The sequence below is a fragment of the Talpa europaea genome (assembly GCF_964194135.1).
Source record: "Talpa europaea genome assembly, chromosome: 7".
NCBI lineage: Eukaryota > Metazoa > Chordata > Mammalia > Eulipotyphla > Talpidae > Talpa > Talpa europaea.
In genome coordinates, this window is record NC_140074.1 from 83,673,260 (window position 1) to 83,697,842 (window position 24,583).

Sequence of the window (24,583 nt, forward strand, 5' to 3'; positions counted from 1 at the left end):
GGCAAAATTCCCAGCCTCAGGGAAAGAGGTAGGGTGGGGGTAGGGAGGGAAGCAGCCCTAAAGTTACAGGTCTTCTGATGAAACTGCTGCCCAAGCAAAGATGTCAATCCTCTCACTGACTTTCACCCCTTCTTCAATTAAGCAAAAGCCCTGACCTTTCCAACTTTCCCTTTCTCATCTTCAGCAGGGCCCCCAGGAAAGTGCACTTACTTCCAAGGCTTCTGAATGAGGCAAAAACACCCATCACTGCTCCTTCCCTAAGCTTCTGGAGGAAAGGTTTGGTTTTCTTGAGGGGTTAGGGGCAGCTACGGAATAGGAATGGTACAAATAACAGCCACAGGCTTTCATAACTTCTTTTGTACCCCAAACCTTACTGCTAGCACAATTGGGAGTTGGGAGCAGAGGTCAGGCTTGAAAGGAGTAAGTAGAGAAAGGAAGAGAGTGATGCAGGAAGAGCAAGGAGACTTGCAGGGAGGTAATGGTGAGACAGGGGGAAGGACCTAGACCAGGAGGACAGAAGGCAAGAGAACAGGAGAAGGAAATTAGCCTAAAAATGGGAGGAAGCTGAGGTTAAAATTATCTGGGTTGAAGAGGCTGACCCCAATGAAAAATGCAAGAGACAGAGGAAGATTTAGGATTGAAAAAATTGAGGTCCAGGTGTGAGAGCCGAGCGAGGGGTGTTGTGGAAGAGGCTGAGCCAAGGGATTAGGAAGGAGTTAAGATGTAAGAGAGAATGTAAGGAGACCGCGAGAAGGCACATCCAGGGACCCCAGGTATAGGGCAAGGACAGCAAGAAGAGCCAGGGAGAGGAAGCAGAGATGGAGTAGCTCCCACCTCACCCGGAGCCTCACCTGTGCGCAGCACAGTTAGCGGCGGCAGCCACGGGAACAGCTCAGCCAGAGGAACACCTCGATTCTGAGGAGCAGCCGCTGTGGCTCCAGCCCTAGCTCCAGTAAATGAGGTGGCGAATACCGCAGAGCTACGTGACACCCCCGGGGGGGCGGGGCCAGCACCTCACCGCCATGACCACGCCCCCTCCCCGAGACTGGCGGTCGCGGTGCGGCCACGCCCATAGGGGCGGGGTGACAAGGTGGAGTGACTCCTGGCCCCGGGCCACAGCCGTGCAGGCAGTGGTGGACTCTCCCCCTCCCATCTCATGGAGCGCTGCCACCAGGGCCCCAGACACAGGAAATGGTCTTGCCCTCATTTCTGCCACAATAGCCTTTACCAAGTGCATATCACTGTGCGGGATGTTGGGAATTTTGCCTGTCACAACGGGTAGATGGGACAGAGGCACCAACGAAGTGTGGGAGTCCTGTGCAGGGAGTAAGTAACTTACTTGGGTGAATTTATTGGTCCTCACCCCCTTATTAACCAAGGCCTAGCGTGGAGGGGGATGGAGAAGGTAAGAGAATGAAGTCTTGTGTATTCCCCCCAGGCCCAAAGCCAGGGACAAACAGTCCAGTGCCCGGGGTATTTGGGGAAGCAAGGGAAGGGAGGAGGGGCAGCTGGTTTTGGCTCTGCAGGAGGGGTGTGTTTAGGGTACTCAGGCAGGAAGGCCAAGCTGCGTCTCCCCAGACCTCATCCACCCCTTCCCCAAGAAAGAAGATTCAGTGAGCCTGAAAAAATACATTAAATATATTTTATTTAAATAGCATTCAAACATAGCTGAATTAAGTAATTAAAAAAAAAAAGATAAACATAGCTGGCTGTGTGCCAGTTGGTCCTGGAACTGGGCGAAGGGTGTAGTGCGGGTAAAAAGGGGTGAAAACAGATTCCAGCTTTTCATTTCTTAGCTCAGAAATTCTAGCAACCCCTGTAGCTCCTTGCAACCCTTCACGACCTCTGGAATGGACAGCAGAGTCTGGGAAGAGAGGCAAAAAAGGCAGCTCAGGGTCATAGGCTTGAGACCTGAAGCTCACAGCCCCAGGAAGCACCCAGTCAACACTGAGTTAGAGAAAAAAAACAGAAGCCACAGAGCAGCCTGCAAGAGTGAGTAAGGCCCAGCTCTCAGCACAGGCTGGGAACCAGTGCTGTGCTCTTCTCTGCCTACTAGGGCCACACCCTATCCCAGGGTCTTTTTTAGTTGCATCAGTTCCTTCCCTCCTTTACCTCACAAATATGCTGAACAATGTCATCTAGTTTCTTTAATTCCTTGTCAGAGCGCCGAAGATTCTCTTCTAGGATACTTCTCTAGAAAGCAAAGAGGCTAGATAAAGCCTGTGCTTAAAAGAATAGCACAGTTTTGGGGGCAAGGAAAATATGGCCAGGCACTTGCTGGTGGTTGAGGAAAATGCATGGGAATTCTTACATGGCTCTGGAACTTGACCATGAGTTTTGCTTTCTCATTTTTCATCTCCAGGAACATCACCCTCAGTTTATCCACCTAATGATAGATATGTCCAGATCAGTAGGGGTATAGCCTAGGGTCCCCACCAGCTGCCCAGCTCCTCTGTCAACCCAGAGTCACCTCCTGGGAAAGAAACACTTTCTCCTGGATCCAGCTAGTGGCCATGGGCTGACAGCTGGGGTCCAACTGGCCTGCCAGAGTCTCTTGGAGCACCTTAGTCTCTGTCTCTGCACGCCGAAGTGAGCGGGTAAGTTGTGTCACCTCCTCTCTCAGGCTCTGGGGATAAGAATGGAAAGGTATTCACAAGCCCTCAAGTATCCTCTCAATTCTTCTACCAATGTGAACAAGGGTAGACCAGGGGATCTAATGCCCAGATTTGGGATCCTGGCTACCAGCAACACAGGAAGTAAAGGGCCAGGCATCTTGAACATACTATGAGCTCTCCACTCTTGTCTATCTGCTCTAGGATCTTCTCGTTCTGCTGCTGTATCACCTCCTGGAGCTCTTTTTCATTCTGTGAAGCCAAAGGGAGTAAAGAAGGTATTGAGGGAGGCTCAAATCTTACAGCCCTTGCCAGGAAATAGAATTTAGTGTCTGACCCATGCTCAGCCCAGGTGATGCCAATTATTAACACTCCAGTTCTCCCTCCAGGGCTCATCATACAAGTCACATTTCAGTACTGAGAGTTCTGCTAGAGTTCCCAACTTCTAGGTTAGCCTGGGGAGATGGGTCACCCCATAGCTGATTCCCAAAAGTGTAATGTCTGACCCCAGAGGGGCAAAACTAGGGCAATGATTGGAAAATCCCCACCACCCAGATTCCTGGAGAGACAATGATTCCCAGTGGGCCAGTAGAGCTGCTCCAGTTCATTGCCCCACTTCTAGGCCCCTCCTTCACCTTGTAGCGCAAGCACAAGGCCTGGTTCAGCTTCTCTATATCTGCTTCCTTTGCCTTCTGGGCTTCCTGATGCTGTTCCTCCTGGGCCTGCAGTCTATCCTGCAGATCACAACTAGGGGAGGGAAGAATTCAGCATTATTCCTGTCCTCTCAGGGCTGGCTAGGCCCTTGACATTAGGGGTGTTCTCACTTGACCTGCTCTCGCTCACATTTTTCCCTGCAGACTCTTGACAGCTTCTTCTTTAGACTCTTGCAGCAGGGAACACAGGCTCTGAAGCTCCAGAGTCCTACTACTCAGTTCTGCCAGGCTCTTCTCCATGCCAGGGGTCTCTGAAAGGGAAAGTCTTAGGTAGAGGCAGAGGCGTGGAAAGAGTATAGCTATCATTTCCACAACTCTCATCCATGTTCCCCACCCACAGGATTTGAATGTCCGGAACATTACAGATCCCAAAAGGCAGTAATAAAATGAGCCCAAGTAGAATTGAGGTTTTTAGAGCAAAGCACTTCTCATTGCTTTAGTCTTTATCCTCACTACCAGATCTAGAAATAGGCAGGATCCCTGGAGAGCCCACCCTAACCTGTAGGCTGAAGGGATGCCATGGATGCTACTCGGGTGAAGGCACTCTTGTCACTTCCAAGCAAGGGCACAGGAGCTGATTCTGTATGTAAAACAAAAACCAACCATGGTAGAGGCCCCTCTAGTGACCTAGCCAAGAATCTGCCCTGGAGAGATAGGTCTGTTGGTGGGCATCTCCAACAGCGGAGGATATCAGGAGTGGTCACAACTTCCCACCCCTAAATTCCAGGCCTCTAACCTTTGTCTCCTTTTGCTGTCAAGATGCTTCCCAAGAAGGCGCTGTTGGTGGGTGGAGGGTGTGCTTGGGTAAGAGCACAGGCTGTGTTTATAAGGGTCTCCGGATCAGCCTAAGGGCAAAGGAGAAAAAAATATCAGTTGCTTTTCAGGGTTAGTGATTTCCCCAAACTCCCCAACTACATCTGGAATGCTATTCTATTACTTCTCTGTCTTCCAACTTCTCCATTAGCTTTTTTTCCCTGAAGTTAATTCTCTCACTAAAGCAACAACAATTAAAAAGAAAACAAAAACAAAAACACAACAAACCTTCTTAAATCCCTTTAGCTACTGCATTTTCTCTTTCCCATTAATTAAAAATAAAAAAGAAAAGCCTACATTTCTTGCCTATTATCTTCACCATCTATTAACTCCTCTGCCCACTACACTCAGGCTTCTGCCCCCCTTCTTCACCAAAATTTTCATCATTTGGTTCACCAGTGCCATCCTTACTTTCAAATGCAATGGGCGATTTTCAGCTCTTCTTTTCCCTGAGTTATTTCATAGTTAATGACCATATTCTTCCTTTAGAAACTTCCTTTTCTTAGCTCTGGAGCATGACTCTCTCTCCTTCAAAGGCAGGCCTCAAATCTTTCAGGCTATATCTTGTCTCTATCCACAGCCCATTTCTTGACTATTACTCATCCTTTGCTCTCTTAACATTTTAATCCATTCCCCAGATGACCTTACCTCAGGAACTCCACAGACACATCCACTTCCACAGATAATCCCTCAATCTGTCTCTCTCAGCTGGATTTTTCCCCTACTCTCCAGACCCAAAGGCTTGAGAGCCAGCAAAAAAATCTACCAGGATGTTCCATAATTCCACCCGAGAGATAATATGTACAAAGATAATATGCACAAATATGTACAAACCTAAACTCACCACCTTCCTTATACTAACTCCCCAAATCTGCCCCTCTCCTGTATTTACAAACCTAGATCAGCGTGAGCAGCCAGTTATAGTCTACAAGTCAAATCTGGCCTGCCAGCTGCTTTTGTAGATAGTTTTATTGGAATACAATTACATCCATTCATTTACACATTGTCATGGCCACCCCTGGGCTATAAAGGCAAAGTTGACTAGTTGAGACAGAAACACTTGGCTCGCAAGACTGAAAATACTGTATTGCCCTTTGCAGGGAATGTCTACTGACCCCCGCTCTATAGTGTCGCTATCTTCCCATCAATCTAAGTTCAGTTACTCTTCTACCTTACTTCAACATAAAATTAGTCAAGGTTCTATTACTCCTACCTTCTAACTATGAATTAAATTCATCCAACTCATCCCTACCCCTACTATAAGTGCCATGAGTTCAAGTCTTCAAAATCTGACTTCTACCTACTTCTCTACTCCGGTCTCTTTGCCATCCTTGCCCAATATAGAACCTACACTCCAATGATTAAAAAGTCACTTCCTAAGCAACATAAATGCCCCAAAATAGATGAATGGATGAAGAAGATGTGGCACATATACACAATGGAATACTACTCAGTGATCAAAAAAGATAAACTCATGCCATTTGCAGCAACATGGATGGAGTTGGAAAGGATTATGTAAAGCGATATAAGTCAGAAGGAAAAAGAGAAATATCAGTTGGTTTCACGTATAGGTGGACTATAGGGCAACTAAACAAAGGGTCAGGAAAAAGACAAAATTTGCAAACTGATCATAGATCTGAGGCACACAGCAGGGGAGGGGCGGAGAGAGGTCAAAACAGAGGAGGGAAAAGCACAAGGGACTGTGGTGATGGTTTATAGGTGCTATGGTGCTGGGAGAACTACAGGGACTATATCTGAGGGGAGAAATCAAACATTATATCAAAATGAACAACAATAAAGAAAATAGTAAGTAAATTAGAAAAAAAAGCCACTTTATAGTCCCCAAACTTGCCACATTCCTCATAAGCAGGGCCTTGTCTTTCTCACCTGTAGTACCAGCACCTAACCTTGTTGCAAGGTAGCCACTATAAAAAGTACACATAGTGGGCCTCCCCTGGTGGCGCAGCAGTTAAGCACTGGGCTGCGATGCGAAGCTGCCTGCGGCCTCCGCAGTGCCAGTTCGATCCCCAGATACTCGCGAGGGTCCCACATGGTGTGACAGACCTCTCCTGCCGCGCCCGCTGCTCCCCTCAGCAGTGTATTCCGTCAGTCTGCCTGTTCTGTTCCCCACTCTGTCTCTGGTAAATTCTCTCACCCTCCCGCGCTTCTGACTGTACCCAGTGCTTGTCTAAATAAATAAATAAATCTTAAAAAAAAAAAAAAAAAAAGTAGGGCCTCCCCGGTGGCGCAGCAGTTGAGCGCTGGGCTGCGAAGCTGCCCGCAGCCTCTGCTATACCAGTTCGATCCCCGGATGCTTCCAGCCACCAGAGGAGGGTCCCGCATGGCCCGCAGACCTCTCCTGCTGCCCGCTGCTCCCCTCAGCAGTGTACTTCGGTCCTTCTGCCTGCTCTGCTCCCCGCTCTGGCTCTGGTGAATTCTCTCACTCTCCCGTGCTTCTGACTGTACCCAATGCTTGTATAAATAAATAAACAAATAAATCTTAAAAAAAAAAAAAAAAGTACACATAGTACCACTAAAACTTTTATAAACTATTCCCCCTGCCAGCTGGGCCTTCCTCTTAACCAACCCCTGCTTTCCGAATTTCTAAACTTCGGGACTGACCAAGGGTCATGTTCTTTGAGAAGACATGGTAACTCTCCAATGTAGAACTGATGCTCCTTCCTCTGCTCCACACAGACCTCTCCCATGATCACAAGTTAAGACCACATTTTACACCTCTGCCTTTCCTGCTAGACTGTGGACTCTGGCATTGCCTATGTTCAGTATATACTGGGAAAAAGGGTCAGCTCATAAGCACATTCAGATTTCAGGATTCTGATTGTAGCTTTAACTGCTGAATAACCAATATTATGGTTTTGGAAAGATACCAACCATTTATTGTTTACTGTGCACTGTGGAAGGCCAGAGAAGCAAGGCTAAATTTCTGCTCTCAGTCTAGCTGAACAGACCAGATATCTAAGGAAAGTTACTGTAAGTACAAAAGGAGAATAAGTTCATGAGGACTATAGAGATCACTGAGTGTGATTTGGGAATATTTCAAAGAAAGTGAAATAGGGAGAATTTTAATGGGAAAGGGAAAGGTATTTCCAGTTTGAAGACAGAGAAGAACAGAGGTGGTAACATCCTGAGTCTGAGTAAGAATGGAGGTGGGACGCGTGCATAGTGTACAGGTAGCCTAGATGAACGAAATGCTTCATAATAGGGAGGAGGGAGACAGATAAGAAAAGTTTAAGTGAAAGGCTAAAGAGCTCGTGTAGGCACGAGTAACTGAAAGTTACTGAAGGTCACGGAGATGGAACGAGAATAGTGTTTTAAGACCATTCTATACAATAAAGACTCAATTAAAAACTCTCAGTAACTTAGAAATAGAGGGGCACGTCCTCAACTTGAGAAAGAATAGCTACAATAACCTACAGCTAACATCATCTATAATGGTTAGAAATGAAGTTTTCCCTCTAATAGCAGGTACTAGGCAAGGATGGCCCCTCTCACTACTCCTTTTCAACATCATGGTAAAAGTTCTAATACAGTAAAGCAAGAATAGGGAATAAAAAGTATATGGATCAGAGCCTTCCCTGGTGGTGCAGTGGTTGAGTGCTGGGCTGCGAAGCTGCCCGCAGCCTCTGCAGCACCAGTTCGATCCCCGGCCTCTGGCGAGGGTCCCACATGGCGCAACAGACCTCTCCTGCTGCACCCACTGCTCCCCTTAGCAGCATGTTTCGTCAGTCTGCCTGTTCTGTTCCGTGCTCTGGCTCTGGTGAATTCTCTCACCCTCCAGTGCTTCTGACTGTACCCAGTGCTTGTATAAATAAATAAATAAAATCTTAAAAAATATATATATATGGATGAGTGCCACGGTCAGGAGAGCCGATGAAGTTCTCTGCCATTAACGAAGACTCAGAGTCTAAATGAATTTGCAGCAGGGGGAGGCTGGGGAGAATGCCATCAAGAGCAGCTCTACCTTTCACTGTCCCAGCCCAAGCTTTTATTAAAGATATAAACAAAGGAACAAGAAAATAGCACACAACTGTGTTTATGCTGATACAGATTAGTAAGTTACTGCTAAAAACAAGCTTTTCTAGTTAGTAGGGAACATGCGCACAAGCCAGTACGTCCTCAGAGAACAGGAGTCAATTCTAGGAAGAAATTCTGTTTGCAGAACTTCTAACAACCTGGAACTCCGCATGCAGAGTAAACAGGTATTGTCTAAAAACACCAGCTCCCTTCAGGGCAGCAGGATCCTAAAAGATCAGAAAGGAAGAAATAAAAGTTTGTTCAAAGATACAAATGCAAGGAAGGAACCCCCAGATTCTACCTTTTCCTGTAGTTTCTTCCGTAGGAAGAGGGTCAGGTTCTGCAGTTGCTCAGTCAGCACCCCAAGCTCCTGGGAATATTGACGTGTCTTCTCCAGGTCTTTCTCCTGGTACTCTGCTATGGTGCTAGCCAGTTTAGCCCTGAAATAAAGAGCAGGGAAGGCTGTCAAAGACCAGAAGTCCTCAGAACACCTCTCCCAAATCCCCAGAGTTGCATTCAAAGAGGAAACTAGAGGTTCCTGAACTCTGGCACAATACCCTTCTTAAAGACTAGCTTATAGAAGCATTCCTGGGAGAGAGAAGCATTCCAGGGGAAGCAGAGAAAGGAGGAGCTCTTACTTCAGATTCTCTATGGTGTCCTTGAGGTCCTCACACTGCAGGCTACGTTCCCGGAGCACTCCCAGCGTGGTTTTCAACTGACACTCAACCTGGCCCAGCTCCAAGTGAGCAACCTGATTCTCTTGGTCAGCAAACTAGGAAAGCAGGAAAAGGGAAGAAAGGAGTAAGGATAGTGGGAAAAATGAGCCCCAGCGTCTTGGGACTTTTAGAGCCCTGGGAACAGAGGACTGTCCAGTCCAGAGTCTAAAACCTCACCTCAATACCATTAGGCACGAGTCTCTCTTGCCAGCTCCCCCACCCTAAGGCATATTCCTTACCTCCAAGTTCTCCTTCAAGTCTTGTACCTCCTTGGCCAGCACAGCCTGTTGCTGCTGCAGTTCAGCCTGCATGTGTTTTAGGGCCATCTCTTCTTTTTGCCATCTGCCAGAGACCTTATATTAGATTCCACTTAGTCCTATAGCCTGGGTGCCTACTGCCACAATAACCTGATAGGAACTCACTGAGCAGCCTGCTCCTCATTGCTCTGGGTAAGCTGGCAGAGCAATTCATCCTTCGTGGTCAGGTCCTGGGTACAATGGGCATGCTGGCTCTGGAGCTCTTTCAGCTGGCTCTCCATATTGGCCAAAATCTGCAGCTGAGCCCGGAGATCTAGACCAAAAGTATCCTAATGACACCATGTGGTTACTGGGCCAAAACCTCCCTATACTTCTGCTCCAAAACAAGTGCTCTCCAGCATTTTCTTGGTCTACTGCCATACCCCAAACCTCACGAAGGCAAAATTACTTGCACGCACACACACATATACACACACACACACCTGTTGCTAAACGAGTGTTTTCCAACTTTAATTGTTCTATTTGGCCTTTGCAGTCCTCTAAATGGGCAGAGACTTGTTCCAGCTCCTTAGAAACCTAGGAAAAAAAGACAGTTTTCCTCCCACAGTTCCTCCTGAATCAAGAGTCCCAGCACATAGTTCAGGACAGCAAACCATCTTACTCCTGGGCAGAAACACTGCAGCAAATGAGGCCAATTCTCAGGAAAAAGTAGAACCAGAGGAGAAAAGTTGCTGAAGAAGGTGTTGAAGGACAAAGGAAACAGCTGGACCCAAGCCCATCGCACAGCAAAGGAACCCGACTGATCTCCAAACCCACAGGATAGAAAGAGGTCAGGGCCAAGGTAAGAAGCTAATGATCACACTCATTAGGAAAGCCTTCTGTAGAAAAAGAGGAAACCAGAACTAAGAACTAAACAGTCCCCACTGCTGGTTTGTACCTGCTCCTTTTCTTCAAGTGCAGTATCACGTTCCTGCAGAGTCTGCCTGCTCTTAGCTGTGAGTTTCTTTGTGAGTTCTTGAGACCGACTCAGCAAAGCTGTCCATGTTATATACTGCCAGGGGAAGCAAGCAGGTCAGTAGAACACACTCGAGGCCAGGTGCCCAACGGGGCTGAAGTGAAGGAGTGCTGTGTTGGCCCCAAATACTCACATCCATGCAGCACGAGTTCAATCCCCGCCCAGGGAGCTACCCACATGGTGCAGCAGACTTCTCCTAACTCACCCACTGCTCCCCTCAGCAGTGTATTTCAGTCGGTCAGCCTGTTCTGTTCCCCACTCTGTCTCTGGTGAGTCCTCTCACCTCCCACACCTCTGGGCTGTACCCCAGTTCTTGTATGTATAAATAAATAAATCTAAAAAAAAAAAAAATACTCACATCCAGTTGCATGGCTATCCAGTCCTGATGCAAGATGGAAGTGAGACTCGATGTTTTCTGAGCCACCTCTTCTTGCTCAGCATGCAGGTCTACCTATATGAGAAGGAGTGCCTGTGCAAGGAGCCCCTTTCCTCTGGTAACAGCAAAGTGGGGATATGTGGCCATCCTCCCAGTATGTTGGCATGGACCCCAAGAAAGAAATGCCCTCAAATTACCATTTGGGTTTGGGTTTCCTTCAAAAGGTTTCTGAACTCCCCCAAGGATGCCACATCCTGTTCCAGCTGGCTGATACGCTGGCTGGCATGTGCACAGAAAGCCTCCAGCACAGTCTCTGCCTGTTTAGAGAAGAGATTGCAAGGACAGAGTGAGCAGAAGAGGGAAATAGCATAAAAAAACCATAACTTTCCACGGCTCCAGTAGTTAGTGCATGATTCTCCAGGGCAAACAGCTCATAGGTCACCTATCTATGTCTCCAGTGAATCTGTGTTCCCACAGGACACCTGAGGAACAGCTCTCCCATGTCCAAGAACAAAAACCTGACATCTTACCGCATTCTGGCCTCTGAGGGCCATTTCCTCTCTGTGCTTTGCCTCCTCGCCTTCTGCTTTGAGGCTCTGGAGTCTTGCCTTCAGTTTCTTCAACACATCAAAACAGCAGGAGACCAAGGTTTCCACACGCCGAGACTGCATGACAAGAATCAGATGCTGTGTCTTGTTCCACTTTTTGGCTTTCAGTCCCACCAAAGGTCTCTACTTCATCTTTACATTTCTTACCTCCTGACTCACATTCGTTTTATCTTCCTCTAAGTGTAACATAGATAGGTGAAGCAAGGATATCACCTCTTTAGAGACCAGCACCCATGACTGCTGTAGAGAGAAAGATGATTAGACTAGGTCAAATAAAGTCGCTGAGCAGGAAGAAGGGGGCACTGGGGAACAAAGTCACTGATGCCAATTTCAAGTTCCCAGTAGGGAGAAGGTGAACTTAACAAAGGTTTGGAAACCTCTCTTCACTACCACAACTGAGTACCACCATCGCTAACCACCTAGGATGCACCATTCTTGATCTTCACAGGAGACCCAGTAGCGGTATAAGGTCAGTCAACACTTACCATGATATTCCTGGCCTGCTGCAGAGCTTGCCCAATCTCTTGGTTCTTCCAAAGATGTTGAGGTTTCTTACTTATCTAGTCAGAGAAACAGAGTTCTTCCTTTTGTGTATGATATATCAATACCCCATTGCCTCTCCTACCAACTGAGTTCAAGAATCCTTCCTATTAAATGTAGGAGCAGGGCCTCCCTGGTAGGTTAAGACGCAACCTATGAAGTTATCCACAGCCACCACAGCACGAGTTCAATCTCTGGCCAGGGAGTTACCCACATGGTGCAGCAGACCTCTCCTGACTTGCCTGCTGCTCCCCTCAGCAGTGTATTTCAGTCAATCTGCTTGTTCTGTTTCCCACTCTGTCTCTGGTGAATCCTCTTACCCCCCACAAGTTGGCCTGTACCCTAGCTCCTGTATGTATAAATAAATAAATCTTTAAAAATAAATTAATTAATGGGCCTCCCCGGTGGCGCAGCGGTTGAGCGCTGGGTTGTGAAGCTGCCCGCAGCCTCTGCGGCGCCGGTTCGATCCCCGGCTGCTCCCCGGCCACCGGAGGAGGGTCCCACATGGCGCGCAGACCTCTCCTGCCGCCCGCTGCTCCCCTCAGCAGTGTACTTCGGTCCTTCTGCCTGCTCTGCTCCCCGCTCTGGCTCTGGTGAATTCTCTCACCCTCCCGCGCTTCTGACTGTACCCAGTGCATGTATGAACAAACAAGGAAAACAAATAAATAAATAAATAAAACATGCCTCTATTAAAAAAAAAATTAATTAATTAAATTAAATTAAAAAATAAAAGTAGGAGCAAGGCTCATAGTTTGATGAAGCCAAGTCAGGAAAGAGATCCAAAAGTAGGTTAAAAACTCCTTTTTAAAATAACATTTTTCTCAGGAACTCTCCTGCACTGTTGGTGGGAGTGCAAACTGGTCCAACCACTATGGAGAGCTGTGTGGAGATTTCTTGACCTACTAAACATAGAGCTTCAATATGATCCAGCAATTCCACTCCTAGGTATTTACCCAAAGGACACAGAAACATCAATTCCAAAGAGCACCTGCACCCCTATGTTTATAGCAGCACTATTTACAATAGCTAAGCTTTGGAAACAACCCAAATGCCCAAAAATAGATGACTGGATCAAGAAGATGTGGTGCATATACACCATGGAATATTACTCAGCATTCAAAAAAGATAAACACATGCAATTTGCAGCAACATGGATGGAGCTGGAAGGGATCATGCTCAGTGAAATAAGCCAGAAAGAAAAAGAAAAATACCGGATGGTCTCACTCATAGCAGGAATCTAGAAAACTTAAATAAGGGGCCAGGAAAAAGAATAACTATAAGAAAGAAAATATCAAAATCAACAAACAACTATGAACCAGAGATATTCTATCAGGGTGGGGGGCAGGGAAAGGAGGATTTGAGGTCAAAATAAGGGGGTTGTAATTATATGGGGAATATAAAAATAAAATTTAAACAAAATAAAATAACATTTTTCTCTAAGAACAACATACGTTTATTGTAAATTTTTGGAAAATACAAAAATGAATAAAATGGAGAAAAAATCATTAATAATTTTACCACCTATAACAGAGTTTCCTAACCAATAGTATAGCACCCATCTCAGAGATTGCTGTATACCTCCACAGTGAAATTTGGATATATCTTAGTATTGGTAATAGATTTGATGAAATATAGTAATGCTTAAGAAAAACTATAATTGAGATTATGTAAGTAAATTAGGATCCTGCTTTTAGTAATTTTATTAAACTACTGGTGTTATTTAGCCCTGAATTTATATTCATTCTCCTCACTGGATTAGTCTGAGACTGGGACATCTGCTTTTGGGGAAACCTACCTTGGAATACCACCCATTTTTAATTCCTGCTGGTATTTTTATCTTACCTCAAAGCCTCTCAGAGGGTTATCTGAGCTCTGATTTTTTTCTTAAAAACCATGATCTTGGGCCTCCCTGGTGGCGCAAGGGTTTAAGACGCAACCTGGGTCTCCCTGGTGGCACAAGGGGTTAAGCACCGCACTATGAAGCAATCCACAGCCACTATAGCATGAGTTTGATCCCCAGCTGGCCAGGGAGCAACACACATGGTGCAGCAAACCTCTCCTGCCTTGCCTGCTGCTCCCCTCAGCAGTGTGTTTCAGTCAGTCTGCCTGTTCTGTTCCCCACTCTGTCTCTGGTGAATCCTCTCACCCTCCCACATCTCTGGCCTGTACCTCAGTTCTTGTATGCATAAATAAATAAATCTTTAAAAAAAAAAAAAAAAAGACACAACCTATGGAGCTATACGCAGACACTGCAGCACGAGTTCAATTCCTGGCCAGGGAGATACCCACATGGTGCAGGAGACCTCTTCTGACTTGCCCGCTGCTCCCCTCAGCAGTGTACTTCGGTCAGTCTGCCTGTTCTGTTTCCCACTCTGTCTCTGGTGAATCCTCTCACCACCCCCACACACATCTCTGGCCTGTACCCCAGTTCTTGTATTCATAAATAAATAAATAAATAAAACCATGAACTGATGTTAAACTTGCTTAGCCGTGTACTTAATAACTCTTCATAAATGTACATTTTACTGACTACAGAATATTCCATCTTGTGGATGTACCATTATTTTACATTTTTTCATTATTAAAAAATGTGACTTTTTTTTAATTTTTAAAATTTTTCACATCATTGTTCATTTTTAAACAATATTTGCTTCCCCCCCTCAGGTGTAGTCCCCATAGAATTTCCTTCACCAATGCACCCGTGCACCATCACCTCAGTCCCATGTGCTCCTCCTCCCCTGCAGTATATCTCTGATTTATAATTGTCTGTTTTTGCTTTGTTGTGTTTTGTACTGTTATGTTTTTACACTGATGTCTTATTTGGTTCCCCTATATTCCTGCTATAAATGAAACTATCTGATATTTTTCTTTTTCCTTCTGGCTTAAAATGTGACTATCTTTATGCAGAATTTTTTTTTTTTTCCTTAGAACATATCCCTAGAAGTAGAGTCACTGGGTCAAAAAGTTTCTTGAACTGCTTTAAAAAGTCTTTTTTTTTTTTTTAATAGTGATACTTCTTTTTTTTTTTTTTTTTAAATACAAGCACTGGGTACAGTCAGAAGCGCGGGAGGGTGAGAGAATTCACCAGAGCCAGAGCAGGGAGCAGAGCAGGCAGAAGGACCGAAGCACACTGCTGAAGGGAGCAGCGGGCGGCAGGAGAGGTCTGCGCGCCATGTAGGACTCTCCTCCGGTGGCCGGGGAGCAGCCGGGGATTGAACCGGCGCTGCTGAGGCTGCGGGCAGCTTCGCAACCCAGCACTCATCTGCTGCACCACCCAGGAGGCTCCTGCTTTAAAAAGTCTTAAATTGCCTTCAAAAAAGACTGAAGCAATTTATTCCCTACTGACAACAGGTCAGTGCTTACAGGTCAGTGGAAGCATTATCCAACTTATTCTTTACTATTTGTTGGAAAGCTATTTTGGCACTTGTTTCAATTGCATGTCTTTGATTACCAGTAATAGTAACTTTCTCAAATATTAGTGAATTTTATTATCTTACCATCTAACTGTCTATTATCTTGGGGCAGAAAAGATTTTTAGTGTGCTTTGTAATGTAGATGAGGATCTCAAAGACAGAGGAGCCACAGAAAGATTTTAAAGTTCTGAAAGAAAGTGGGGAGCCTTCATTACTGCTGAAAGATAGCCATCACCCGGGGAAAAAAACCTCCTGCTGGAGCAGAAGAAAGCATCACAGTGCTGTGGCAGTCTGCATTTAAGGAGGCAGATCTCCTGGAATTCATCACTCTTCTCCAGCAAAACAAGCATTATTCCCTAGTATGCCAGCAGTACTGCACCAAGTACCTGCAGAGCCCTGCAGAGAGCACCATACTGCTCTGAGCTGGGCAGTCAGGCAGGTGATAGGATTAGTGTGATGGAGACAGCAGAGTGAAAAGGATATGGCCCTGGAATGCAGAACAACTGAAGGTGCTATCACGTACCCTCTTTGGTTCTGCTTCAGTGGTGTCCGAAGGGAGCCGGCAAGCTTTTGGGGTAAAGGGTATTCATACATAGGGAAAAAGATCAAGGATAAGAGGAAAGAATACAAAAATAAGAAAACACAGGAAAGAAATTGAGCAGTTGGAGGATCAAAGAGACTATGATTTCCAAAAGGTAAAAGGTAAAGTCATTATTTTGAGGACCTTTTCAACCTAAAGGAGGTCTGGACATTTGGAAGCCAACTCTTATTAGTAACAGCCACAATTCTGAGGCAATCAATCCCTTCCCTGACACCATTCCCTTCTTTCCTTAACTGTTTTCTTCTCATATCTCCTACAATAATTTTGGAAGATTAAGTAGCCTTAAGTGTAAATTGTTACAAAGGCTATATATACTATATTAGTAATACATATTTGTACTTCAAAGACTGTTACTCATGAGTATCTCTGCAACAACAACAAAAGTTGATCTAAGTTTAAATTTCTTTTAAATTCCTCTGACCATAAAAGTTGGAAATGAAAAAAAGTTTCTTTCATCAGTTGTACACTATCATGGTAAATATTGTAATTTTTGCAGTGAAATTTTAATGGGAAGCATCTATTAATGAAATGGATAAAGCTTTTTCCCCTTCATGTTCCTATGGGTCACTATAATTCCTATAATAAGACATGGTTCAGCAACAATTTTATGAAAGAAAGTGGGGAGCCTTCATTACTGCTGAAAGATAGCCATCACCCGGGGGAAAAAACCTCCTGCTGGAGCAGAAGTTTATTTTCCATTCTTAAAGTAAAGAATTGATAAATCTTCACATAATAATGGGAACAAGTGGGTAAGGAAGAAGGAAGACAGGGCATGTCACCCAGTTCTAGAGCAGGTTTGGAGATATACACTAAAAATCTCAAAGTGAACTTTCATCAAAATTTTTAGTGAACTGCTGACATAATTAAAGTCTTCCTTCAATTTTGTTGAAAGCATGTATAAGTGATGTCTGTAATCATTGCAGCCATGCATTCTCAGCAGGTACATAAATATTTCCTATTGTCCTTTGATGGCTATCCCTTGACAACATAAGATTCAGGATATGTGGTAAGTGTGTTCTTTAGTAAAGTGCACAAGAGCAGTTGAGAATGAGGAAGTAAGAAAAAATTAGTAAACAGTACATTTGGAAGCTGAAGATTCTAGAAATCAAGCTCTTCAAAATTTTCCTTGCTTGTATTCCCTCGGAAAGACTTGATGTTCCCCAGGGGTAAAGTGAATACCCACAGCTTTAAGGGATTTTTTCAGATCCCGCTTTTACATACATTCTAAGAATGTGCCTGTGACTAAGGAGTCCCCTTCGCCCTCTGGCAGAGTAGCATACATTTTGAGGAAGAGGCTCACTGAGATTCTCAGAGCTTTCGGAAGAACCTTCTTACCCCACTTGGAGAGGTATCAGTCTGTGTGCTATTGTCCTGAACTTCCGGGTGAGGACCTGTCAGCTGGCTCTTCCAGTCCCGCAGCTGATGGGAAAGAACTTCCAGAACAACAAGAGAGTTCAGCAGGTTATCTTCCAGGTCACGTCGAGATAAGGTAGTCAGATCTGGAGGATGGCTGCAGCAGGAAGAGAAGAACATAAGAAGAGAGAGGAAGGGGTGGGAATATCAGGTCCAGTTTAAGTGGGCCCAGGAGGTACAAGGATTCAGGGACACTTACCCCAACAAGAAACGCTCTGTTTCAGAAGTACTGTTCTTGGTGTCTACCACGCCTGTTTGGGATGTGTCTGAACTCTTTTCACATGGGGGTGGGGGAGTAAACCAAGTCCCCACCGAGCAAGTAGAGAAAGGTGTTGTGCCAATCGCAGCATCCCGAAGCACAGAGGGAAGGGATAAGCTCTGACGGAGATTTTCCAGCATGGTGGAGGTATTTACACTTTTTTCCAGCCAGGCCAGTGGAGACATCCAAGGTCCTGTATCAGAGATGAGAATCCTACCAGCATCTTCCACTGCTGTCTCTGAAGCTGCCTGGGATTCCACTTCCCCTGGACTTTGGGTCAGACATGTGGACAGAATATCTTCCATGTTTGAGACAAGTGCTTGATCTCTGAATTCAGCCTCCTCAGGGAGTGTGAGAAAGCTCATTTCTCCTTCCTTAATAGCTCTGTGCTCCACAATTCCCTCCCCTGGGTCCGCATGACTGACAGGGAAATCTGCTGCTAAGGTAGTTGAAGGGGAAAGCCAGAGCATAGAGAAAGGCAAGAAGTCACTACTTTCAGAAGGGCCTACATCCTCAGCCCTGCTGTCTCTCAGGCTTTCATTGGGACAGTGTGGGCCCTGTTCAGAGCAAAGATTTGGTGAATACTCTAAGAGATGAGATGGAGGATCTTCAAATGTAGGTTTTTCAGGCATGGCAAGAACAAGTTCTGAAAAGCTGTCTTCCATGCAGGGTGCCTCACCCTTTTTCAGCAGATCTCCTGTTCGCAAAGGCTCATCTAGACACATGCTATTTGTCTCTACCATGCTCTCCAAATGGACTGTCCATGTAATGTCTTGCTGCTGCCCTACTGTAGGAGGTTCCAGGACAAGGGTTTTAACCATACTGTCATCCAATGAGTCTACTGCTTCCCCGGATATTTTGGGAGTAGAGTTGGTTTGGGGAACTGGATCTAGCTGGGGCTCATCAGATTCCTGTTGACAAGTTTCTAGCCACTCTGAGGGATGGCTGAACTGTTCTGAAGGAGAGTCTATCTTCTTAGAATTGACACAATCCAGTAGAGATGACTTGTTGCTGCCTTCCTGCCAAAGGGGAAAAAAAGCAGTTGACTAAGGCAGTTGATTCTGTTCCCCACTATGCAATTATATGTACAGGATGCTGTACAATCTCATAAAAGAGCTCTCATTACCTCTGCTTAGGTAAGAACTTGGCTGAGTCTTGCTGCTCACTACACTGACCCAATACAGGGAAAGAAAGGCTGAGAAGCCATTTTGGGGTCTTTCAAGTGTTGACTGCTAAAACCAGTCTACAGTCTACAGTAAACAAGGCTGAGATAACCTACCCATACCATGCAGAGACAGTAGCTTGAATATCATACTATTCCTCCCCAACTGTATTCTAGGGAAATAAGTGGGAAGGGTCCCTAGGCTCAAATTCTGTCAGAATCTAAAGCTAATGGGCCTCCCTGGTGGCACCAGAAGTTGGGCGTCAGCTCTATGAAGCTGTTTGCAGCTGCTGCAGCTCAAATTCAAACCCTGGCCAGGGCGGTAACCCACATGGCACAGCAGACCTCTCCTGTATCACCCGCTGCTCCCCACAGGGGTGTATTTCAGTCAATTCGCCCGTTCTCTTCCCCACTCTATCTCTGGTGGATCCTCTCACCCTCCATATCTTTCACCCTCCCCCCACCCCAGTTCTTGTATAACATTTCCTCCCCTCTGGAGCAAATGAGAAATTGAGGACAATTCCATGGACCCTGATAACATCAATCTGTGTTATGACTAGTCTCCTTGGCCCACAAGAGCTATAGGCATCCTGAATACATGGATGAATCCATTCAACTTGGGATTTGAAAAGCTCTAGCCTTTGTAGCAGGGGAGAATGAAGAGCAGAGAGATTTTCTCCTGGTTCCCTGATAAAGAAACGGACAACCTCCCACTTCTAATCCACAGGCACACAGTCCACTGCACCTTCCACCACTTGCACATTTGTTGGACCTAAGTCCATATGAACAAGGAAAAGGAAAATACAAATGTACTTGAGTGGCTCTAATAGCCAGAGAAAGGACAAACCCTAAGTTAGAAAAGTTAGACCCTAACAAAACAGAGCTGATGGAAATCAGATGGTAATCCAAACCAATAAAAATAAAATAATATACATACATGTACACATATACATACATATGTCATAACAAGATTTAGGTTCAACAAACACATAGAGACTGGGGAAAATAACTATTACTTTTAAACAAAAATATTTCAGTGAAATAAATTGAAAGATGGTAGAGTTGAGAATGGAATTACTGGTCTGGTCAATCAACTGTAAGAAACATCTTAGAGCTAGAAATAAAAAGAAATGTAAATCTGAGGGAAAAGTTAACAAAATTAGAGGGAAAGTCTAATGAAGCTAACATGTGAATAAATGCTCTTTCAAGAGAAAAGAACATATGCAAATGAGTTATTAACAAATAGAATAAAATTTCTCCAAGGTAAAGGAAAATGTGAGTTCACACGTTGAAATGGCTCAAGTTCCAAGCAGGATTGACTAGATCTTTATTTCTTTTCTGCTTAGTATTTATTTCTTTTCTACTGTCTAACGTGGTAACCACTATTCATATGAGGATATTTAAATAAAATGAAGCTAAAAATCTAGTTCCTGGGCCTCCCCGGTGGCGCAGCGGTTGAGCGCTGGGTTGTGAAGCTGCCCATGGCCTCTGTGGCGCCGGTTCGATCCCCGGCTGCTCCCCGGCCACCGGAGGAGGGTCCCACATGGCGCGCAGACCTCTCCTGCCGCCCGCTGCTCCCCTCAGCAGTGTACTTCGGTCCTTCTGCCTGCTCTGCTCCCTGCTCTGGCTCTGGTGAATTCTCTCACCCTCCCACGCTTCTGACTATACCCAGTGCATGTATAAACAAGCAAACAAACAAACAAATTAATTAATTAAAAAAAAAAAATCTAGTTCCTCAGTCACATTAGCAACATTTCAAGTGCTCAACATCCTTCTATCATAGTGGGCAGCACAGATTATCAAACATTTCCATTATCCAAAAAAGTCCTATTGAAAGGCAGGTGTTAGGGCCTCCCCTGGTGGCACAGCAGTTGAGCGCTGAGCTGCGAATCTGCCCCCAGCCTCTGCAGCGCTGGTTCAATCCCGGCTGCCGGGTGAGGGTCCCACATGGTGCGACAGACCTCTCCTGCCACGCCCACTGCTCCCCACAGCAGTGTGTTTCGTCAGTCTGCCTGCTCTGCTCCCCGCTCTGGCTCTGGTGAATTCTCTCACCCTCCCGAGCTTCTGACTGTACGCAGTGCTTGTATAAATAAATCTTTTAAAAAAAAAAAAGAAAGGTAGGTGTTAGAACCCTTTCAAGACAGCTACCCTTATAAATCTGTTATCTGGGCTGTGTCTGTTGTTACATGCTCTTCTTTCCTCCTATAACTTTATTTAGTCCATCTCCTTCCAAAAATAATTTGGACTGCATGAAAAAGAACAGATACAGATAGATCAACTGATCAATTAATGAAATACAAACTCATGGTTAAAAAGAAAAAAAAAAGGGGGAAGCAGTTTTTCCTATTTCAAGGAGTAATAGCTATACCTGATAATCAGATTTGACCCCTGAGCTTTCTGGAAGAACAAGAGCAAAAAATATGACAACTACATAGTTCTATTTTCAGGAAGAGAAAAGAAGAGCAATTTCTCCAGAAAGGTAATTTTCCAAGTAGTAAGTTCTAAAAGAAGTTTCCTCAAGGAACCTTATAGAGAGGTCAATCTCCTTTGACAATTTTTTAAGCAATTGAAAAGCAGTTTCCACACAGCTACTTCTCTCAAGACCTTTGATAAAGGACTCAGTGAAGACAATTCTACAAGGGGCAAGTTTTAAGGTGGTACATGAACCCTGCCTTCCAGAGGTGCAATTTGATCCAGGAGAATTCTGGCTGCCTCTGATGATACTAAGGATAGGACTCAGTCTTGCAGAAATCCCTGACCTTGGGGCCTCCCTGCTGGGGCAAGGTGTTAAGTCGCAGCACTGTGAATCTATGTGCAGCAGGGCAAGTTCGATCCTGGCTGGCCAGGGAGGTGACCCACATGGCACAGCAGACCTCTCCTTGTCTCACCCACTGCTCCCCTCAGCAGTGTATTTCAGTAAGTCTGCCTGTTCTGTTTCCCACTCTAGTCTCTGGTGAATCCTCTCAAACCGCACCCACCCCCCAACTCTGGCCTGTACCCCAGCTCTTGTATGCATAAATAAATCTTAAAAGAAAAAAAAAGAAAAGAAAAGGACTGACCTCTCCGTGAGTCCTTACTAGAGGGAGAGCACAGTATTTCTCAGTTGTACGGTAAACATAGGGGGATTGAGGAGTAAGGAAGTGGGGAGTTGATAAAAAACTAACAACTAAATAGAGGTCCGGGGTCTCAGTGGATTTCCTTTAGCCAACCTAGGGCACCTCTCTGTTGGCCTGAATAGCTGTAAATGGATGTCACTGAGATAGAAGACTTCATTATCGCTATTAATTACGTTCCAGGCCTCGCCCTCTGTTCCTCTGAGCTCTCATTCTCGGCAAAGAGCCCAGTTAGAAGCTGGCCAGGCGAATCTCACCTGCAATCCCAGCTTGGACAATGATGGGGACAGCGTGTCGCATATCGGGGGTCCTTTTCCAGAGCTGGGGAGGACACTGGGCTGCAAGACAAGTTCTCGGAGAGGCGTTCTCACAGCTGGCTTTCCCTAACAAACAAGAGAATGTGTGAAAAAGCCCGGCCTCTGCGAGCCCGCCCTTCATCCCCAAGAAGCTGACAGGGTAACAAGCGTAGGTCCCGACATGGTGGCGCGCAAAGCCGCGGGACAAAGACTCCGCACGGGCCCCGCCGCCTCACGCTCGGCCCAGCTTTCCAGGCCACTCGGCACGACGGGCGCCCCCTCCGGGAAACCCCGGCCCTGCTCTCCCTAAGAGGCTCTCCTGCTTACCGGTGGGGGCGAAGGCGACAGGCCAGTGTCCCGCTTTTTCACCTGCCACATCTTCAACGCAGACACGAAGTCGCTCACCTTCCAGGCCCAGGGGGTGAAGCCATGGCCGCCCGCCGTCTCTATTTGAACCTGCGCCGCGCTCCCGGATTGGCCGCGGAGTCGCTGTGCGTCAGGGTAGCGGGTCGGCCCCGGGCTCGCGCCGGAGGGCGGTGGGCGGGGCTGGCGGTGGCCCCGCCCCCAGGTAAGCCCGGGGGCCCCCTGCGCTCTCGGGCGGGAACGCCTTCCGCCTCCCCCGGCTGGAGGCTGGATGTCGGCCGGGCGCGGGACTGGCGGTGTGACCTCACCTCGGGGAGGGTACCGCGGTGGCAGGAGAACCCAGGGGCTCCATACCTCCTGTTCCCCATAGCTCACCCTCCTGCTCCGTCAGGTCTTCGTGGCCTGCCCTGAGGCAGTCTCTCCACAGGTTTCCCTCCGTTACCTTTTTTTTTTTTTTACAGATTTATTTATTTACACAAGCTCTGGGTACAGTCAGAAGCGCGGGAGGGTGAGAGAATTCACCAGAGCCAGAGCGGGGAGCAGAGCAGGCAGACTGACGAAGTACACTGCTGAGGGGAGCAGCGGGCGGCAGGAGAGGTCTGCGCGCCATGTGGGACCCTCACCCGGTGGCCGGGGATTGAACCGGGGATACAGAGGCTGCACCCAGCGCTCAACCGTTGGGCCACCGGGGAGGTCCACCGTTACCTCTCTTCAGGAGGGAGGGACAGTGAATTCAGAAGGTAAAGAGGACTTGAATTTCTCACTCAGGCAGATTGGGTTGCACGTGATAACCTGAGGTCTCAACCAGCGCTCTAATTTAGCCTCTTGAATTTCTGGTGTTTTCTTGGGACTTACCTCAGGGCCTGCAGCAGATTTACTGGAACAGCTAACATGAATCGAACATTTATTATGTACCTGGCACTGTTAATTCCTTTAATCTTCATAAGGGTCTGTCTATGAAGTAAATACTATAACTATACCCACAGACCCACCCTACCTCCCCATTTTACAGACACAGGAACTGAGTCACAATAATATGATTTGCTTGCAGGTAGTAAAGGGCCATCAAGGTGTCTACTGTCACTTGATAAACATCCTTTACAAAATCCACAACAATTAAGTTTCATGGGGACTTTTATACAGGCTGCCAAAGTACAATCCAGAAAAAGCAATTCTCTAGAAGCCAATAAAATGCCATCAACATACAAGGAAAATTCAGTTTTATCTAGGGGCAGAATTAATAAATAGATATACATAGAGCACTTTCTAAATTCTCTTTGGTCAGGAGAGATCAGATATAACTGAAGAATATTAAAAATGAAGTTTTTGAGAAGTAAAAACAAAGCCACAAAAGGCCAAACGTATACAAATTTAAGATCCAAATGACTTCGTTTGCTGAAGGATAAGTTCCTTGAGATACATTTCTTTTTTAAAAAAGATTTATTTATTTATGCATACAAGAACTGGGGTACAGGCCAGAGGTGTGTGGGGTGAGGTGAGAGGCTTCACTAGAGACAGAGTGGGGAACAGAACAGGCAGATTGACTGAAATACACTGCTGAGGGGAGCAGCGGGCGAGACGGGAGAGGTGTGCTGCGCCATGTGGGTATCTCCCTAGCCAGGGATGGAACTCATGTTGCAGAGGCTGCGGATAGCTTCATAGGTTGAGTCTTAACTCCTTGCACCACCAGGGAGGCCCGAGATACATTTCTAATCTTAAATCTTAAGGTTCATGTCATGGCTCCTATCCTTTGGTTTGTCCATCAAAAACTAAATCCTGAGCTCTCTAGGGAGATGATGAGCATAAGTACTCATTGTGTCATTGAGTATCATTGTATCTTTTGTTTTTTCAATAAAGAGTTATTTATTTATGCCTACAAGAACGGGGGTACAGGCCAGAGGTGTGGGGGGGTGAGAGTATTTACCAGAGACAGAGTAGGGAGCAGAACAGGCAGATTGACTGCAATACACTGTTGATGGGAGCAGTGGGTGAGTCAGGAGAGGTCTGCTGTGCCATGTGGGTTCCTCCCTGGCCGGGGATCGAACTTGTGCTGCAGTGCTTGTGGTCAGCTTCATAGTGCTGCATCTTAACCGCTTGTGCCACCAGGGAGGCCCTCATTGTATCTTTTGGATAGATTTTGTTTTGGAAAAAATTTTCATAGCTATTCCAGTGACTCCTAGAAGAGGCATTTAACCCTACCCATGTTTCAGCTCCTGTTCTCACTTCAAGCTATTTGGTTCACTTTCTAAAATTTTTTAAAATTTTATTTATTACAGAT

At 46.0% G+C, this 24,583-nt stretch overlaps 1 protein-coding gene across 1 annotated transcript; it reads right to left on the reverse strand.

Annotated features, from left to right (window-relative positions):
* Positions 1–1,792: 1,792 nt before the first annotated feature.
* SPAG5 (sperm associated antigen 5) lies at positions 1,793–22,673 on the reverse strand (the record flags this gene model as incomplete). The annotated part of the gene is made up of 25 exons (XM_084237847.1): positions 1,793–1,864; positions 2,113–2,193; positions 2,312–2,386; positions 2,471–2,626; positions 2,784–2,864; positions 3,248–3,359; positions 3,456–3,576; positions 3,825–3,905; positions 4,062–4,170; positions 8,475–8,613; positions 8,812–8,945; positions 9,129–9,231; positions 9,312–9,459; positions 9,629–9,722; positions 10,084–10,197; positions 10,520–10,612; positions 10,735–10,854; positions 11,068–11,202; positions 11,293–11,385; positions 11,631–11,705; positions 17,035–17,209; positions 17,312–18,390; positions 21,904–22,029; positions 22,270–22,431; positions 22,614–22,673. 25 exons carry the CDS (start codon positions 22,671–22,673, stop codon positions 1,793–1,795), a joined length of 3,738 nt encoding a protein of 1,245 aa, XP_084093973.1.
* Between the last annotated feature and the right edge of the window lie 1,910 nt (positions 22,674–24,583).